General features: G+C 35.4%; 1 protein-coding gene across 3 annotated transcripts in view; it reads left to right on the top strand.

Annotated features, from left to right (window-relative positions):
• Window positions 1-15,342, top strand: part of PGGT1B (protein geranylgeranyltransferase type I subunit beta) — a 52,030-nt gene extending 36,688 nt beyond the window's left edge. For all 3 annotated transcript variants that reach the window (XM_033110638.1, XM_033110635.1, XM_033110637.1), the window contains exons 7-9: window positions 102-286; window positions 5,920-6,028; window positions 9,719-15,342. In XM_033110638.1, coding sequence (XP_032966529.1) covers window positions 102-286; window positions 5,920-6,028; window positions 9,719-9,900 — 476 coding nt within the window. In that variant the 3' untranslated portion in view covers window positions 9,901-15,342. The remainder of the gene's footprint in view (window positions 1-101; window positions 287-5,919; window positions 6,029-9,718) is intronic.
• The last annotated feature ends 6,181 nt before the right edge of the window (window positions 15,343-21,523 follow it).

The raw sequence follows: 21,523 nt of genomic DNA, 5'->3' as shown, positions 1-21,523 counted from the left end.
GTTGCAGAATTATTATACCATATTTTTTCCTCCAACCGTTTTATATTATTTTCCTAGGCATGTGATTTGAAGTTTAAAGTATTGCTTGTTTCGATTAACAGGAGGATCAACTTTTTGTGGCATTGCATCACTGTGCCTCATGGGTAAACTAGAAGAAGTTTTTTCAGAAAAAGAATTGAACAGGATAAAGAGGTGGTGTATAATGAGGCAACAAAATGGTTATCATGGAAGACCAAATAAGCCTGTAGACACCTGTTACTCTTTTTGGGTGGGAGCAACTCTAAAGGTAAGATAAATAATAAAAATGAGATACCTGTACTCTCTGTTAATATAAACTGTTTAAAGGGTTTGGTCTTTGTAATATTCAATTTTCTTAGGTTTAGGCTACTAAGTTTTTCCTGTAGCTCTGGCAAAGCTAGTCCCTATATGGTTTTTCCATAGAATTCAGTTATCTGTTGTATTACTTGAAAATGTCCATTCTTATAAAACTCGTGTCCCAGAACCTAGATAAGAAAGTAGCTATGAGGTCATAAAAAACTTGCTACTGAAACTGACCAGTAGGCGATCTAGAGCAGCGCTCTGTCTGAACGTACCAGTATTTTTATGGAAAATATTAATCTTAAAAGATAAACTATGGGTCATTCCTTTCAAAATCATTTAAGATTTTCTATTTATAATTTATTTGTGTAAACCTTCTGAAATATATGGATATATTCATACATTTTTCACAATCTACTACCTTTTGATATACCTAATTCCATAAGGTTATTAGCCACTAAATATTACAAGTTTTCTTTTTCTTAAAATTGCCTTTTAACCTTTAAAAAGTATCACCTAGTTCTGATATTCTGGAATCTAACAGAAGTCTATGTTCATCTTATACCTAATTTTTTTCTCTTAAACAAAATTCATACGTTGGTTGAAATAAAATCAGAAAACAGAATGATTTAAAATGAAGGCAAGAACCTCCCCCCCTTTCTTGTACCATTTTGAAGTTTTTAATTATGGAAAATTTAAAACATTCAAAGCAAAGGGACTAGTATACGAGGTCGTACAACTAAGTTCACGAACTCATCCTAAAAAAAATGCTACATACCTCATTGCTGAATATCACTAAAGTCACCTTCGAAGTACTCCCCTTGGGAAGCTATGCACCGACACCAGCGCCTAGTCCACCTTTCAAAGCAATTTTGGAACTCTTTTTCTGGAATGGCCATCAGAGCTGTCGTCGTATTACCCTTGATGTCCTGAATGTCATCAAAATGTCTTCCTTTCAATATTTCCTTTATCTTCGGGTATAGAAAAAAGTCACTGAGGCCCAGATCAGGTGAGTAGGAAGGGTGTTCCAATATAGTTATTTGTTTACTGGCTAAAAACTCCCTCACAGACAGTGCCATGTGAGCTGGTGCATTGTTATGATACAGGAGCCATGAATTGTTGGTGAAAATTTCAGGTCGTCTAACTTTTCATGCAGCTTTTTCAGCACTTCCAAATAGTAAACTTGGTTAATTGTTTGTCCAGTTGGTACAAATTCGTAATGAATAATCCCTCTGATATCAAAAAAGGTTAGCAACATCATTGCAACAAGTTCGCGAACTTAATTGTTTTACCTTGTATAATGAAACCCTATACCCCCTTTAACCAGTCTCAACAGTTTTCATCCCAAAGCCAGCCTTCCTTCATCCATACTCCTATCCACTTCACTCCCTGTCACTGTATTATTTTAAGGCAAATCCCAGATACACTTTTATATTATCTGGGAATTCTTCAGTATAATTGCTAAACAAAAATACCATTTTTAAAAACAGAAGTGTATCATTATCACATGTAAAAAAATCAACCATAATTCCTTATTATGAAATAGCCAGTCAGTCGTGATGTATATTTCCTATTGCATCACTTCAAAAGCACCATCTCTGGTTGTCTCTCCTTTTGATCAAAGGGTTCCTGATTTAATCCATTATAAAGTCATCAGCTTTTTATTTTCTTTTTTTTATGGGGTAAAATATAATGTAATATTTATCAGTTTAACTGTTTGTAAGTGTACAATTCAGTGGCATTAATTATATTCACAGTGTTATGTAACTGTTACCACTATCTATACCCAAAAGTTTTTCATCACTCTCAACATAAACTCTGTCTGCACTCATTAAACAATAACTCCCCGTTCTTTCTTCCTTCCAGCCCATGATAACCTCTGCTCTACTTTGTGTCTCTATGAATTTGCCTATTCTTGGTGTGTCATATAAGTGGAATTATATAACATGTGCCCTTTTGTATCTGGCTTATTTCACTTAGCATAATGTTCTCAAAGTCCATCAATGTTGTAGCATGTACCAGATTTCATTCTTTTTTATGGCTGAGTAATATTCTGTATATGTATGTACCACATTTTGTTTATTCATTTATCTGTTGATGGGCACTTGAATCGTTTTCACCTTTTGGCTGTTGTGAATGAGGTGACTATATAGTCAATAATATTATAGTAACTATGTATGGTATCAGATGGGTACTAGACATCAGCGTGACCACTCCATATGGTATATAAATGTCTAATCACTATGTTGTATATCTGAAACTAATATAATATTGTATGTCAATTGTAATTGAAAAATAATTTTTAAAAAAAGCTGGCTATGAACATTGATGTACAAGTATCTGTTCAAGTCCTTGCTTTCATTTCTTCTGGATATTTACCTCAGAATGGAATTGCTGGATCATATGGTTGTTCAATGTTTAACTTTTTGAGATACTACCAAACTTTTCCACAGCACCTGTATCATTTTACATTCCCACTAACAATGTATAAGGGCTCCAGTTTCTCTATGTACTCTCCAACACTTATTTTTCACACATACACACACACAATAATCATCCTAATGGGTGTGAAGTCGTGTCTCATTGTGATTTTGATTTACATTTCCCTAATGATTAGTGATATCAAGCATCTTTTGATGTGCTTATAGACCATCTGTATATCTTCTCTGGAGAAATGTCGGTTCAAGGTTGTTTGTTTTCTTGTTGGATTATACAGGTTCTTCATGTATTCTAGATATTGATCCCTTATCAAGATATATGATTTGCAGATATTTTCTCCCGTTTCATGGTTGCCTTGCCAGTCTATTGATAATATCCTTTGATGCACAAAAGTTTTTAATTTTGATCAAGTCTAATGTATCTATTTTTTTCTTCTATTAACCTGTACTTTTGGTTGTTATATCCATACATTACCAAGTCCAGTGTCATGAAGATGTATCTCAGTGTTTTCTTCCGACAGTTTTACAGTTTTTGCTTGAGTCTAGGTCTTTGATCCAGTTTGAATAAATTTTTGTATATGGTATTAATATAAAGTAAGGGTCCAGCTTCATTCTTTTCCATGTGGATGTTCAGTTTTCTCTGTACCATTTATTGAAAAGACTAGGTTTTTTTACCCATTAAATAGTCTTGACACCCTTGTTGAAAATCAACTGGCCATATATGTGAGACTTTATTTCTGGGCTCTCTATTTTAGTTCATTGGTCCGTGTATCTTGTCCCTATGCCAGTACCATACTGTTTTAATTACTGTAGTAAGTTTCAAAATTGGGAAGTTTGCGTCTTTCAGCTATATTTCTTTCCAAGATTATTATTGTTATTACTTGTCAGGGCCCCTTGCAATTTCATAAGAATTTGAGGGTTGGCTTTCCCATTTCTTATGAAAAAAGCTGTTGAAATTTTGATAGAGATTGTTTCCAATCTGTAAATCACTTTGTATTGTATCTCAACAATGTTAAGTCTTCTTATCCATGAGCATGGGATGTCTTTCCATTTATTTAGATCTTTAATGTCTTTCAGCAGTGTTCTGTAGTTTTCAGTGTACAAATCTTTCACTTCCTTGGTTAGATTTAGTCCTGAGTTTTTAATTCGTTTAAATACCATTGTAAATGGAATTGCTTTCTTAATTTCCTTTTGAATTGTTTGTTGGCTGTTGTCTAAAAACCTCATCACTTCTCCCCTCCCCCCAGTTTAGGACTTTTAATTTGTCCCAAAGTTGCTGAAGCAAAATCATGATAAAACATTCTGCTTTCCTTTACAACCCCGAATGCAAAAAAAATAATAATAATAATTGTAGGGAAAAAATGGGTTTTTGTACATGGGAAGAAACAATATAAATTCAAAACTTCACAGATAAGGGTTAGCTCTATCACTCTGATCACTTTTTAACAGAAAGGTCTTAGTAGTCATTGAGGATCATTGCTTAGATCTATTATGTTATTGGGGGTTGCAGAATGGTGATATTCTATCATTCCTTCTAAATTTCTTAGCTCAGATTTTTTATAAAGAAGAATTACTTTACCCTAAGGTATATTTGGTACAGAGAAAGGCAGATAAATACTTAATTCTCTTAATAATGTTCATTCAGTACAGTGAGTTGGTTCCCTAGCATCCCCTAAAGTTTCCCAATAAGAAAATTGCATTTTAGGTTGTTTTTTTTTTTCTTTGAGTATCACATATTTCATGTTTCGATCCATTACCTTGTTCTTTTCAATGCTCAGATTATCCTATCTTCAGCCAGTAGGAGTCCCTTCAAGTTGACTCTTGAGTTTTTCTGATATGACCTTGGTAGTCTTTGACAACTTTCTAAAGGCAACCACTTTTAAAAATTTTTTTAAACTTTAATTCTGTGAGTAGCTTTGAATAATAATATGCTGATTTCTGGACTTATCACCTTTAGACATTATCTTTGATTCCCAACTGAAAAATGGAAATTTAGCCACCTTTTTTCCAGGAAATTTTGTGTGCGTGTGTGTGTGTGTGTGTGTGTGTGTTTGTGTGTTTTAGTTCTAAACCTTTATTCCTTCTACCTTCTAATTCGGTCAGTTTACCTTTACAATGTGAAGTTTGGTAACATTCATATTTTGTATAGTAACAATAGTAAAATATGCTTCGCCTGTTGGTTGATCTAAAATTTAAAAACCAACAATCACTTATGAGCATGTAAATATTGTTTATTGCTGAAACAAGTACAGTGTTAAGATTATAATTTCTTTTTCTGTAATGACCCATGTGTCACTTGATGGAAAATGTTTCCAGTCTCAGGACTCTAAAGAGTCTCTTTCCTTATATTCTATTAATTAAATAAAAATAAATGAATAAGTTTGTTTCTTGTTTGTGCCATAACTTTTTTATTGGTTTTGTTTTTCTTTGTGAGGAATAATGCCTTTCCTTTAATCACTGCTGTCTTCCATGGCTCATTAACATCCTTTCATCTGCTTTGTGTCTTACAGAAATTTCTTGAACTATTGCCTACTGCTCAACCTGCTTCTCTTCACAGTTTGATTTACTCTTTATTTTTTTTCTATTTAATGGGATCTTAGATGACAAATACATGTCCTAAATCTTTAAGCTACATGAATTGTATGCTAAAATCATATTTGTCTCTCCTTTTATCTTTTCTAATTAAAGAGCTATATTCTTTTTACTATTCTCAAACAAGACTGCCTCTAGCACCTGGTTAATAATTTTTTTTGCTCTTTTTGAAACATTTTTAGTTCTAGTTATTATTACTTTGTAACGAATAGCTCAAAAACTTATCATAAGAGTTAAAATATGGGTAAATAAAATTGTACTTTTCTAAATGAAAAGTACAATAGATTGGGGAAGTTGTGTCTTGAACCTAGCTAAGTGTGATGCACAGAGGTTAGTTGGGCATGGTTCCAAAGAAGGAAACAGTGAGTGGGGCAAAAAAAGTAGAGTAGATTTGATAATTAAAAAGATAATGTAGTTGACTAATTTTAAGTGCTCAAGTCCCTGGAGGCTTGCTCTGAGAATTTTAGCTAGAGACAAGCACATTTAAATGATGATAGATGTCTGAAAATTGAGCCCGTGGTCGATATGAAAGTTTAATGTCAGTAAATTTATATTTGTTTTGTCATTTCAGCTTCTGAAAATTTTTCAATACACTAACTTTGAGAAAAATAGAAATTACATCTTATCAACACAAGATCGCCTCATAGGGGGATTTGCCAAGTGGCCAGATAGTCATCCAGGTAATTTATTTTTTGTGTAAATGCAGAACAACTTTTATTTCGTTTATTTCTTGACTAGACCTACGGGTATCTTTATCAGAAAGGGCATATGATAGAAAATGTAGCCATAGTTGTAAACTTACATTAAATAATACGTTTTTTAAAAAGTAAATTGTTTAAGATAAATTTAGGGTATTGTGGGTATAAAGGAAGGATTTGATTATCAAGATGTATTGGTATAGTTTGCATTTTTTCCCAGATGTTTCCCTTAGCAGTGTTTTATTTCATTTGAGGCAATAAGGCAGATGGTCTGAATAAGCCCTGTCCAAATTAAAGAATCATTTGGTCCATGCAAAGTCTTTAGGATTATTCCATGCAAAGTCTTTAGGACTATTACTTGAGCTACATAGAATAAATTATTCTTAATCCAAAAGGGAACCTGTTCTTCCTCTTTCCAGGAGTCATTAAATCAAAAATCTCAAATCTGAATACAGGTATCCCTCACTGTCCAGATTTTTGTTCTCTGAGTTTCTGCAGATTCAGGTTATTTTTTTAGATGAATACTTTGCTATCTGAACTGTCACCATTTACTATGTATCTAAACTCAGGAACCAGGCAGATTCAGACAATATGACATTCCATGCTTTCCAAACTCAGGAGTGGTATACGGTAGATGTGAAGAACAAAGGAGTCTTGTATTTCACAAGTACTTTTAAATGAATTCTTTAGAAATAATGGGAGATCTGTATTAATAAGTACTTTCTTCAAAATGTATAGGTAGTTCTGCTATTTCCCCAACTTAGTTCTGCCTGCTCAGTAACTACATGGGTGCCATCTACAGGCCCCTCAAATCTAGCCTACCAACTAGACTCATTAACTCCATGTTCCACCCAGCCCCAAAAATGTTAGTGGCACTTGGCCAAGTTCAGGCATAGGATTCTGCAGAAGTCTTACTAGTCTCCCTGCGTCTAGTCTAATCCCCCTCCTATTGACACTTTGTATGTGTGTATGTACATGTCCTTAAATGAGAGGAGAGGGGCCAAAGCTTTTTTTGGACTCTCAAAGGGGATCTCTAATGCACAAAAGGTTGAGAACCTCTAAACTCTTCATTAAATGTATTAAAATCATTCAAAGATTTTTCTCAGCACTCATAGTCAGTTCTTTGGCATACCACACAAGGCCCCACCACGATTTGGCTCCTCTCTCACCTCTAGCATCGTTCTCTATGCTACCTTCTCCTCGCCTTATGCTTTCATCTCCAACAAAATCTATTTATAGCTTCCAAAAAAATCAATTTCAGAGTTTGTTAAACATGATTCAGAGCACTGACATTTTTGATAAGCAAGTTGACAAAGTTTTACGTATAAATATATGAAACTGGATTCAAGGAATGATTGTTTTTGTACCATTGCAGTAGAATCATGGTTTTTATTATTAGTCTAGAACCTCTTCAAATCATCTCCTATCATATTCTGCTACTGTCAGAATATGAACTTGAATCAAAATATAAACAAGGGGCTCACGAAATCATATTTTTGTATATAAAATGAGCAGGGATATTTTCTCACATCTATACTTGTATTTTCATGCAAAATATGCTTCTTTAGAAAAAATGTACAATGCTTTTAATTTCTAAAGCAAAATAATTAAAAAATTTTGGTATCTATAACACATAGCCATAAATGTTAGAAAAGTGCCCCAAGATAACAGTTATTTTGGTCTTAATGCCATTGTTTTTACTTTGTGCATAATACTATTTTAACAAATAATAGGAATAGGGAAATGACAATTCCTTGGATACTTGAAATACATTTGAGTATTTACAATAGCTTTTTAAAAAGAAAGTTCTTGATAACTTTTTTCTAGTGAGTTTAGTTGCTAACTTTAACATTTGTGTAAATACTTAGATGTTATCCTTTTTACAGATATGTTACAATGACTTCAGAGCCTATACACTACAGAGCATAGGTTTTTGTATAAGTTGAATTTATGTGGAAAGACCTGTTTGGATCCTTTAAAAATCATTTAAACAAATCTTTAAAATTAGCTTATTTTTGGTTCTAAAAAGTCTAGCAGCAGATTTGACACAGATTGTATATATTAGGTTGGTACAAAAACAATTGTGGTTTTTGCAATTTTTTTAACCTTTTAAACCACAATTACTTTTGCACCAACCTAATACATTTATAGAAGAAACTTATGAAAAGAAGTTTTTATGAAGAAAAGAAATACGTGTGTGTGTGTGTGTGTGTATTCAACATCTAAAGTGTTTTAATACACTACCACCTACAGATAAAGAGTTTTTTTTATTTTTAAAAACTATTTGAGGTTTGAAACAATTGATTTCTGGTTCACTGGCTTTTGAAAAATCCTTTTTAAAAAAGTAAGTTTTATTTTTACATTAAATGGAAAGTGTAAGATCTTATGTTGTTCTTGACGTATTTTATTTCTCTTGCTCTTGCATTTTTTCTAGTAGTTTCCTCGTGTCTAGGCAGTAAAATTTAATGTTGCTTTGTGCCTTTTATAATTTTAGAATAACTGCAAGGAAAATATAATAGTACAGGGAAAATCACATTTATTTTTTGTGGGCTGAAAATTAGAGGAAAATGAGGCAGAATTCTGAAACCTAAGCAGTCTCTGTAAAGACAAAGAAGGGGATTAACATGAGACTCCATTAGTGAAATAACTTTTTCACAAATAACATTAAGCACGACTATTTGTCATTCCTGTTTTAAAAAGTAAATGATACTCATGTAAATAGAACTTTTTCTTTAATTCTTTTGACAGAGCTTGACGTACGTGGTAAGATGTTTTGCACTTTGCGAACTCTTGAGGTCATAAATGATGGCCAATTCAAAAATAGAAAAAAATTTTTACTGCTACAAAATCTGTTTTTTGTAGTGTTTCCATAACTGCAGAGCTCTGAGTGCTGCAGAAATCCATATAAGGCTCTCGGGCAAGCAACAGCCCTGTGATTTCAGTGGCCACTTTAATGGAAGAGTTTTGCTGCCCCCGAAAGATGGGAAACTGTAGTGAAGCCAGTGTAGAAGATTGTTATGGGAGGAACGCTCACATTATTACAACCAAATGGAACTGTGAGTTTGTTTTTATTGTCAGGTCAGCTATTTTTAGAGTGACATTACCCTGAATTGGAAAATTAAATATGGTAGAACATTCCAGAATGGATTGTTTTGCTTAAGCTCCTTTCATTTAACACAATAATAGGATAGTATATGATTTTAGGAACTGTCAGAGCTAAAACTTAGGGGGAAGGGGTACTGCAAGTTAGATTCAGAGGTTTCTTTATTTTCATTTTTAAGGAAACAATTTCCTTTTATTATAATAGAGTTAAAGCTCCTTGTTTCCATAGTAAGCAAGTGGGAAAACCTCACTAACGTGAGAATTCTTTTATATTACTGCTACTTTTCCTTTTTGTCCTTTAATTGTAGAGGATGTTGGGAATGTCACCTCTTCAGCTAGCAACTGTTTCCTTTGTTCATGTTATTTTGTTGAATAAAATATCAGCTGATTTTGATCATCTGGTTTGTTAAAAATTGGTGTTTGAGACTTTGAGAAAGCAAATATTTCAAAAACGATTTTAAATTTTCCTAAATTTATTTTTAATATAGTGATAGGCTGATATGTGGCTAAAATATTTCATAGCATGTACAAATAAGAATGCCTATTCTAATAAAAATGCCTCATTTTCAGACGCTTTGCATGCATACTTTGGGATCTGTGGCCTGTCACTAATGGAGGAAAATGGAATTTGTAAAGTTCATCCTGCCCTGAATGTAAGCACACGGACTTCTGAACGCCTTCGAGATCTTCATCAGAGCTGGAAAACCAAGGACGCTAAACAATGTTCAGAGAATGTACACATCTTCACATGACTTACTTTAAATTGGGAGGGTGGGGAATGGATTTGTATGTAGCATAACTGTAGCTCAAGGTTAAAAGCCATGTATAACCAAGTGTGCTCTTTTTTTAAGAGGTAGAGTCTTACAATCAAATCATGTGCTGATGTCACTTTGGGATATGGTCTTGAGCCAGTAACCTTTGTACTGAGTTTCAAGAAACTCTTTGAAGTTTGAACCACAGTGGACTCTGTTGTGGTTCTTAAATGTTTATACTGTATTTCTAAGAAGTTCTTTGAGGCTAATTAACTGTATGTATGTAGGTTATCGTTTTTTAAAAATAGCTCTTAAATACACATTGTATCATATTATAAAATGGACACAAATCTTCAAAACAAGTTTACAGTTCACATAGCTCTGATAATCTTTGGGTGAACACTAGGTGATCATTTAAAAGCTTCACTGCTGATGGTGTGAAGTTGCTTTAATGAATTAAGTATCTGGGATTATTCTGTGAAAACAAATGATCCCATAATTTTTTAAAAAAAAGAATGACTTATTTTGTCTTATTCTTAAGGAAAGTGTGTGCCAATTATACTGTGTGGTCTATATAAATGAAATTAACTTCATAGCAAGAATGACTACTAGGCGTAACTAATACAATAATTTTCTAAAGGGAGATTGTTTTAAGAAGACTACTATGTAACCGAGGGAAACGTAATTTAACTGTATGTGATTGTGAATGGGAAGGTCTTGTGCTGTGCAGCTTATTTATTTAGATGTTACTGCGGTGAATAACAGTCTTGTTTGATTTTAATCTCAGATCATTAGTTGCTTTTTTCTCTTTATAGGAAGAAAATAGTCTTATATAAAGGAAAGACATTTAGTGGTTTTGTTTATTTTTCTGAGTGACGTGATATTATAAATTGTAATTTTACAACCGAGTTATTTTTTAGCTATTTGGATTTTTTTTAGTTTGCCCCATGTTTTATTTAGCTGCTCTAATTTCAAACTGATAATTTTCTAATTTTTTTCAAATTAAATCAGTAAAAATTTAATTAAAAAGCAGGACCACTCAAGTAAATTTAATGGTGTGGTTGCATACATGGTCGTTTATATTTTTATATTTTCAGGTAAGTGGGAGGGAAATGTACTATTTAGGGTTAAAAACTGGGGTATTGCTTTTGTTCTTTTTCTTTTGTTTTCTTCATTCTGTAAATTTGCTAATTGTAGAGGAGATAGTGTAAAAACACATCTTACTAGTAATCAGTTTATCAGTAAATCACATCAGTCACTATTGCTCAATGACATTCAAAGATATGAAACTAGTACTGAAATGCAGAAGGAAAGTGCTTCATTAATGGAGCTGGGTGGAAGTTAAAGTCTTGGTAATAATAAATGTTGAAGTATTAGTTCTCCAAGTATCAGTATAAAAATTAAATCACTAGTATCACTGTTTAGGTATTATAATATTTAAATTTTTATTTTAATTTCTGTCTTAAATTGGAGGAAAAAATACCTTTAAATCCTTTAAATAATGGTCCTTCTCAAGGGAAAGCTAGTATATACTGGGAGGAATGATTCATGTATTATTGGCATGATTAGTTTTAAACCTCAGTTTGGCAAAGTCAGCTTTTTTTTTTTTTTTTTAAATTAGAAATAAAATCAGTATTCTGATGGTGGGGAAAAATAAGCTTAACAACAGATGTTATCCTTCCGTGAGTTTTTCCAGTTGCTTCTGTTTAAATCCAGGCAAAGCAAGACATTCATATTTCAAACTAAGTCATCTCTGGGACATCAGGAGTTAAAATACCACCTATGTATTGGCTTTAGAACTATATGTAAAGCCCACATTAGTTTTTCTAAATCACCATTAGTTGGAAGGTAAGAAAGTAACAGTAACTTCATAAATGGAAGAGAATTCCAAGGTAAAATTATTTCCTAAAACTATTAAGAAATATTTTCTAACTTTCTGTGTAATTTACTAGCATAAGGTACAGTATGATTCTAAGTGATAGACTTGTGAGAGGCCTTCTTACGAAACTTGATGAACCAGTGATTGTCACATTCCACAGCAGCATATTGACCAAAAAAATACCAGGACAGTTTTAATTGTGGAGAAATTTCCCAACTTTTTCTAAATAGTTATTTACAAGAAAATTACTTATTAGTAAGTTATAAGTACTATTTCACATATATATATATACATATATATGTGTATATATACATATATATGTATATATACATATACATGTATATGTATATATACACTTTGTTTTTTAGCAGTGGTGATATAATGAGAAGGCAAATATGAAGTCCAAAATTTCAACTGTTCCCTATGCTCTAACCCCATTCCCAGTGTGTATTTCTTAGAAGATAGTAGGAGAAGCTTTGTTTTGAGCATTGGCATGAAAACAAGTTTTACCAGTCATATAACACAGTTCAACCTGTTTATCATCTACGATGTGTTTAGATTTGACCTATAATATATATATATGTATATATACATATGTTTTTATTAGATCTTTACATATTTATAAACATTTAATGTAAATTCAAATATTAATAGAAGTATTGCTGACAGTGGTGCATAGTTTGAAAACTGTTGGACCTAATAATATTTGAGAGTTTAGTAAGGAGGTCTTCGGGAGTCAGATGACAGATTTAAATCCCAGATCTGCCAGCTCAGCAGTGTGACCTTGGACCCTAACTTCCCTATTTATAAAATGAGGTGGAGGGGTGAGGAATCTAACTCGTGCAGTTGTTTGGGGATTAAATGAGATAATATATATAAAGCACTTAGCATTGTACCTGAAACACAGTAAATTCCTACTTATACTTTCATAACTACCATAAAATGACTGTTATTAAAACCTCCTTTCTATTAATGTAATAGAGATCTCACAGAGGTAAACTCAGGGAAAATGATGGCAGCAGTATAGTTTTGAATCTCCACATAAGAATATAGAGTAACTAGGATAGCCACACACCCTGTTCTACAAAACTAGATGACAAATTGTCCCCACAAACCTACTGAGCAGTATCCAAGTAGGTGAGGATAAACCACTAACCGACGTAGTTTCAGCATCTGTATGGGAGGAAGTAGACAGCAGGCAGCTTGGTTTTTGACAGCCTTGAGAATAGCAGAACTATACCGTTGCCCACAGTTTCTCACTAGAAAGTCCAGTGGGATAACCTGAGAACAGAAGCTGAAACTGGGAGGGGTTCTACAGGTTCCCATTTGTAGGTGAGAGTTACAGCAATAAAATAAGGTCTGGTGGTTGTGCTAGAGCAGTCTGGGCCCTGTCCTGTGTACCTCTTCAAGGTAATGAGACAAAGCTTAGCACTGAGGAGAAACTCCTAGAATTAGAATCCAAATTGGACAGGACAGGTACTATAGGAGAAGACAAAGAGAAGAGAAATTCCAGACAAATGTTGGGAAGGAAGACCCGTCAATATGCAGAGTCATTATATATAAATATATATAATCTTTTAAATTTTTAAAAATGAAAAGGGAGCTTTAGGGCCATGGTGCTAAGAAAAGTCATCCTAGAGCACCCCTTCCTCCTAACAGTACAGGAAAATTCATTTTACAAAAAAAAAAAACCCAAAACTGAGAAGGATTATAGTGAAATCCCATTCAAAGTTATTCTAAGATATAAGAGAATAAGCAGACCAACACCCCCACAGACAAGGAAGGCACACCAGAAAGACGTGACCACAAGAGTGATGGAAACCTAATATTAAAAAACAGTTACGACAGGAAAGTTGTAATGTTTAGAACTATATCAATAAAAACGGGAAAAGCTGAAAATTAAACTACCAGATCTTAAAAACTGGAGGAAAAAGCAAACCAAAAGAAAGCAGAAGGGAGGAATTGGGGGGTGGGAAGAGGGGGAGAGAAAAGAAGATATGCAAACCACCAGCTAACCTACTGAAGAAGAAAAAGGAGAAAGCAAAAATACACAAAAATTTAAATGACAAGGGAGAAATAACCATAAAACAGGAAAATTTTCAAAATTATAAGACTGCTTTGAATAATTTTATATGATAAATTTTTTAAAAAACTGACTTTTAGAAAAAATGCAAACTACCAAAATTTCCCCTAGTGGATAGAAAATTCCAAACAAGCCAATTACCGTAGAAAAAACAAATAGTTAAACAAACGACTTTACAAAAAAAGCATCAGGCCCAGATTGTTTTAACATACTTCTGTTAAACCTGTAAGATTAAATAATCCTAATGTTGTTTAAATAATTCCAGAGGCTAAAAAAGAATCTTGAACCTCAAAGTGCCCCCCAAAAAAGGACTTCAAAATTTATTTTGTAAAGTGAGCATATTAGCACATTGTTTCCAAAACCGGACAAAGATTGTAACAAACAGAAAATTATAGACCACTCTCACTTAGGAATATCATACAAAAATTTTAACAATATATTAACAAACCAATAGCACTTTCAAAAAGTAATAAATCATGACTAAGTTGGGTTTATTATAGGAATGCAAGGACAATTCAATATTAGACAATCTATTATTCATATTAAGAGAGAAGGTGAAAAATCATGATTATCTCCATCTTGGCAGAAAAGATGCCGGACAGAATTGAGCACTCATTCATGTTAAACATACTCAATAAGTAGAAATTGGTAAGTAATTCATTGTACCTCTACATGAAAGCCAACATCTTAGTATCAAAAGAGGCGATCCAACCAGAGCCAGGAACAAGGCCAACTGTCTACTATTGATACTTAACACTGTGTTGGGGGTTTTAGGCAACAAAGTTTGACAAAAGAAAGGAATTGGAAGGGAAGAGGTAAAACTGCAGCTATGATTTTGTATGAGGAAAACCCAAGGAATTTGTTGAAAAACTCGAAAAGAATTTAATAAAGTAGCAATTACACACAATTAACATGCAAATATCACTAGCCGTCCCCAGACGCAAAGAGGGCATACTCTGATTCCACTTTGATGAAGTTCAAAACAGGAAAAACTTACCTTTGGTGTCAGAAATTGGCACCCCCTTTCACTCACTACCTCCCTCCCTAAAGGGAAACACTATCATGACTTAAATCACCATCAATTAATTTTGTCTGTTTTGAACTTCATAGAGATGGAATCATAATATGTACTTCTTTTTCAACTATCTTTGGCTCAAGAAGGACTGGAAGAGTACAAGGCGGCTTCTATGGTGCTGGTTCCACAGGTGCATTTATTCACTTTATGAATATGAAGCTGTACACTTATGATTTGGGCACTTTTCTGTGTGTATAATTATAGTTTAATACAAACGTTTACTGAGAAGAATAAAAGACTATGTACACAAACCTAAACTAAACTAGTTAGAAGATATATTTGACGATCTCTTATGATTTCAAAAAGAAACTTATGTGTGAATGTTAAGTCATGTCCAAAACCTGTATGAGGAAAACTTAAAAAATAAAACTCTTGAAAGACAGAAAAGTCTTGAACAAATGAAAAGATATATCATATTCTTAGATAAGACTCAACATCAAAACATGTTTTTCTCCTTAGGTTAATTTATAAATTTAATGCTATCACAATAAAAATTATCAGGTTTGTTTATATTTGAGAGACTATACAAGAAAAACTATGAAAACTGAAAAAGAAAAATAGGGAACTAGCCCTACCAGACATTAAAACATATTCTTACATCCTCCTAATACCACATACATACTAACACAAATATACATATGTAAGTATACATATGAATATGAGATACTATATATTCTGTACTGGAACTTTTTTTTCACTCAACAATGTATTATGAATGCGTTTCACTATCGATACTTTGCTTTAAACAGTTGCATTAGTATTGCAAAATGTGTCATAATCAGTGCCTTTTCACAATTACAAAAAGATTGCTGTAAGATCCTTGAAAATGTATCATTGCCTACTTATGTGATTTTTTTTTTTGACTTGGTACAGCCTTTTATTTTAATTCTAGTTACCTTACATAGTCGGACCTTATGTGATTCTTTAAGCTACATTTATATATGTGGAGTTGCTGGGGCAAAGTGTGCACATCATAAAATTGTGATAGCTTTTGCCACACTGTTTTCTAAGGTTGTCAAGCTAAACCTTGACACAGATTTTTAATGTAATCAGAAAATAGTCTTAAAATTCACTGGAGAAGCTATGAGTGTAGGCTCAAAGCCAATTTCCCTCTCATTTAATCCTAAATGAGCAAGTCAGGGAGTTTGGTAGAGCCTTAGGAAGTATCTAAGGAGTGATGGAAAATGATCAATTTGATAAACTATATAAGTAGCTTGATAGAATGTCAATGGATTTTTGTCTTGCCATTTGAATTTCAGCAATTGAATACCATACTAGAATATTCACCAATTACATTCTGCTACAGAATATTTTTTTTTTCTACATAGGATGTGCTGTAGAAAAATAGTGGTTAAACTACAGAATACACACAGAAGAATAATTGTTCAGGCAATACCTTTTTTTACTGTTATGACTGATAGTTTTAATATTTCTCGTATTAAGGTTATTTCCAGCTCACAAATGTTGCTGTGAACTAAAGATATATTTTTCTATGGCATTCCTAGAAGGACATTTCTGGATTAAATAATGTATACTTTAAAAATATTGGTAAATAAATCACCATCCCCAAATAGTGTAGCCTTTCATGAACTCAGCCACAGGTTGAGTTTCCTCATATCCTCAGCAACACTGGATGTTATCAATCTTAAAATTTTTCCATTCTGTGTGAAAAGATATTGCCATGTAGAAAACAAATCTAAGTTTTAGGGTAAGTTTATTCTTTATATGTGTTGTATGAATGAATGCTGATTGGTCTATATCTGTGAGTGAAATCAGAATAATGTTTTCATTAATGGAGGACTTACAGTAATTTTCCAAGTGTGGTCTGCAGACAGGAACATCAGCTGGGAACTTTTAGAAATGCAAACTCTCAGGCCCGGCCTTAGACCTCCTGAATCCGAAGCTCTGGGGGTGGGACCAGCCATCTGTTTTAACAAGCCCTCCAAGTGGCCTTGATGCACACTCAAAATTGAGGACCAATCACTGATCTAGAAACAGCTTGGACAAGAGAAACAAGTGAGAACCCCAGAATTATTTGCAAATCTAAATTTTAAAAGGGAGTAAGCTCTGTATGATACAACGATACGATCTTGACTCCCACTCCCCGAAAGCTAATATATTAATCTTTGGTAGTAGGATCGAAAACATAGTGCTCAGATATGCAAAGAAAATCTAACATTCATTTTCTCAAATGGACCCAATCTTAATTTGCCCATATTTTTGGCTATCAAGGGGTAGGGGAGGCTGGGAGCTGGGCCACTTAACATTTGTCAACTAACAATCTCAGTGTCTCCTAATACCTGTTTTTCTTCTGCTCCCTACTGTCTGGGTATTGGTGGAGGCCTGTGTAGCAGGTTGCTGCTCTGGTCTGGTCCCTGGACTGGTGTGTACGGAGGTGTCTGCTGCTGGTCTCGTTTCCTATCTAGGTGGGTCGCCTGCCATTCAGCTCTGGTTGCACATTCAGCACAATGGCCTCTGCTCTGATCCCAGGCCGCCTCCAATTCACCTGATCTTAGTGACTCCATATCTGCACCTCTAGCCCACTACATACACACACCCTCCCTCCCTGTCTCCCTCCTCTGGTATATGCAGAAATTCCTAGAGGCTTATGCCTGAAGCACTGTCTCTGATTCGTGTATCAAGCTACCTGTCCTCTACTTCAGTGCTACCGAGCCACCCTGGATGTAGACGTAAGCTAAAACGGTTTCTCCCGGGATTGCAGCCTCCCTAGGCTATACCTGGAGAGCAGGTCAGAGGACCACCTCACATGCCACATGTCTAAATGTCTAAGTTACAAGTCAAACTAGGAAATCGTTCTGTTCTCCTAGGTTGACAAATATAATGACATTTGAAAAAAACGGCAGGTCATACCAAATAACTGCGAATAGCACAAACCCATAATTGACTTAATTTTCCATCCCAGGTGGTGATTTGGCAGTGGCTGCTGCTGGGCTGGAGCAGTGGACAAAGGGGAAAGACTTCCCAGTTTGCTGGCTTGCCAGCCCCGGCTCCCTGCCGTCCTTGGGGATTCCACAGAATAAACATCCACTTTGTCTTCTTGGAGGGAGGGTAGGGGTGGTTCTTTCACCCCCACTTGGTCTCTCTCTGCCCACCTGCACCCTCTGTCAGACCACAAGTTTCCTCTATTCCACACAGTCTGAGTCAGGCAGGCATCACAACACGCCCAGCCTCTCCTCCCACTGACACTCTTTCAGGCGCCTCCAAGGAACCTGAGGCTTAAAGGCCAGGTTCAAATTGAGAAATCTTGGCCTCCTTCGAGTTCCCAGCCCAAGGCCAGTCCTCTTTGTCCCACTCGAGGCACCCTCCCACACCTCGAGGAGCTCCCTCATGCTTGTGACAAGCTCGATAGCACCTCCTGCTCCCCCAAATAGCTGTTCCATCGTCACACATTGGACCTGTACCCCTGTACACACTCTGGTAGCACAGTCCAAAAAGGAGCCAGGGAAGAAGCCCTTGCAGGCCCTGGAGGTGGTTCAGGTGGGAACATTGTGGGCATCCAGAAGCTCCTCGTCTTACGGGGAACACCGGAATGGGGTCCTCTAGAATATAAGGCCCCCTCTTGCCCGGCTCTCAGGGCAGTGCTGGCAGGCCACCAGCCCCTGAGTTCTTAGGTTTCTTCATGCCTGTCCAGACTTGGCTACCTGGCATTCCACACACCTCTCCTCTGCCCATCTCTTTCATCCCTTGCACACTTTCCCACGGCTGGGAGACACTCCCCCCTTCGTTTGTGGCAGGGGTTTTCGTGTCTTCATGTCCTGAATTCTCCCCACCACTGCCTAGCTAATGGGAGTTTGTGAAATTTAGAAAAATGTCTTAAGTGACAAAGCCTGGCTTTATGATTGTTTACTGCAAACTCTAAAGTTGCATAATTCCTCCCTTCTCCTTACTGTAATATTCTAAAGGTAAATAATTGCCTCGGGGGGAATAGGAAACGCAAAGGCAAAGAACACATCAAAAGTTTTCAAAGTTAGTGTCCCTGCCACATGGCTTTACTAGAGTAGGGTGGCTAAAGGGAGGTGTGGGGTTTTGTCAGGATGCCAGCTGGTTCAAGGCGCCACACATGGGAAAGCTCAGAAGTAGGAAGGTCAGGCTTTCGGCGGCCAAGGACAAATGGGCTGTGATGAGCATATTAAAAACCAGAGCTATACTGTGGGGGAAGGTTTACATTCAGCGGCAAATCCAGAATTTCTGTTTAGGAGGGGCTTAAGGAGTGGCCATCAATAAGAAAGGCCTAGAGGACTTGCCGTGAAGGTGATTTGTGTATCACTGTATTTACTATGCATTTACTAGAGCTGGCTTTAGAGAGAGCCGCTGAGCATTACAGGTTAATCTTAACAAGTATACTCGTCCTTAGTCACTCTGGCTCCACCAGTAACTGGACTGCTCAAAACTTTTAGCATGCACAACAAATAATATTTATTGAATAATGGAATTAATCACTATGTGAGAAACAAAGGACTTGGCAACATCAGCTGCGTGAGGCTGGAATGGCCCACCTGGGTAGGTAGCTGCTGGAAGAGGTAAGGCTCAGCTGGAAAGCAGGAGTGAATCACGAGGACTGCAGGCTGGCCGTGTGTAGCTGGACCCGCTTTCAGATGGCATTCAGTTTGGACGGCGAGGTGTTAAACAGGAAAACAGACAACTCTTTTCGAGCATTAACCCATTTCCCTAAAATGGTAAGCATTTATATTGCCTGTTCTGAACAAACTGCATTTTCAGAGTAAACAGATGACCCTAGTTGATGAAGGGAAGTTCCCTTTTTTCAGAAAAGTGTTGTTCATAAATGTAGAAGGAATGATGGGAGCGGAAAAGAACTAGTTTGCAAATGGCTGATACATTTTAGACAACAATCATCAGTGGATACTGAAACGACCGTGTTTCCCCCCAAAATAAGACCTAACCAGAAAATAAGCCCTAGCATGATTTTTCAGAATGACATTCCCTGAACATAAGTCCTACTGTGTCTTTCGGAGCAAAAATTAATATAAGACCCGGTCTTATTTTCAGGGAAACATGGTATTAGGAAAAAAGTTGATGGAGAACTTTCAAAGAGAAGGCTCACCTGAACCTACTGATCAACCCTACGGTCCCTAGAAGTGGAACAGACATTACGGACCTCCATATATAGTGCCATATGAGGCACACTTGCCAAAAATCAATCTGCTATGTCTAACAAGTGAAATGGGAACAAGTCTAATGGCACCACAAGGAAGCAGTCGGCCATATCAGAAGGTAGACACCCTAACGATAAAGCTGGTTTCTTCAACAAATCAGTGGCGTAAAACATGGAATGGGAGGCATAAGGCAGACTGCTCTAGATTAAAGAGAAATGTATGAGACATAACACATGGACTTTCTCTGGGTCCTAATTTGAAATAAGTTCCAAAAGACATTTTTGAGAGGATTAGAGAAGTTCCATTATGAACTAGATAATTAAATGATATTAAAGAATTATTTTTAATTTTGTGCCAATGGTTTGTGTTATGCAAAAAATATTTCTCATATTTTAGAGATACATTCAGAATTTGGATTGGCAAATTCTAGAGCTTTGCTTTAAAACAATGGCAGTGGCACTCACTTCCAAAGCTTTTTATTCAGAAGGCGATGGCAGAGATAGGAATCTTTTTGTTGTTTTAAGCTCCATGGGTATTTCTGATGAGAAGCCCAATTTAGGGGTCACTATATTAAATAACTCAAAAAGGTCCCTTTCTCACATGGATTGTACATGATCTTAAGGTGACTTCCAGTTGGTCAATCTATGTCTCTTAAATAGTTGGGGACGGTGTCTTTAGGAAGCAGTTAAGTTTCTAGCAAAAATGTTTTTTTGTTTGTTTGTTGTTTTTTCTTTTTTTCTGGGAGGTTCATCAATAATAGGAAGCCTGAGGATTTGGAGAGCAGGGGGTTGGGGAAGTAGCCCAGCAGCTCTTAATTTTCTATGTCAGGCCTATTTGATCTGGGCTATATCCAACACTGGAGAAGAAAGATGTTTTTCTTGAGAACATTTAAGAAGTGGAGGTTGACAATGTTATTTATGTTGAAAACATTTCTATTTTATCTCTACATCCCTCATAGATGAAACCTAAATATGTGGAAAGAATTTCTAAATGTAAGGCCTATTAATATGTAAGTAGACAAATGAATTTCACGAAGCAGTACTTCAATTTTTTTTTTCAAGCAGCATTGTACTGCCTACTAGGAAGAGAGGAAAAATAGATTACAGAACGTAGAGCTCCAAAGCAAATTACTTCAGCTTTCATTTCTACAACAGGCATGTACTACCATTACTTTAGTGTCTAAATGAGTTCATAGAGCTCACTGTACTTTATTAAAATGAGATTTCACTTAAGTCATAGGAGATTGCAAACGGTGATAACTGTTGAATGTTTAATACTCATAGTATTTATGGGAGACACAATAACGCTTCCTCTCCGCTTATAAATATATAATAACATAATGGAAGTTATCCATTAAATGTTAATAGTCAATATAGCATATATCTGGAATGTGCTTTTCCCCAGAGTTCTATGATGGTGTATTTGGAGGGGAGAGAGAAGTTGATGGGAGG

This window comes from Rhinolophus ferrumequinum, chromosome 7 (assembly GCF_004115265.2).
Source record: "Rhinolophus ferrumequinum isolate MPI-CBG mRhiFer1 chromosome 7, mRhiFer1_v1.p, whole genome shotgun sequence".
Taxonomy (NCBI): domain Eukaryota; kingdom Metazoa; phylum Chordata; class Mammalia; order Chiroptera; family Rhinolophidae; genus Rhinolophus; species Rhinolophus ferrumequinum.
This window is presented reverse-complemented; position numbering and strand designations above follow the sequence as displayed.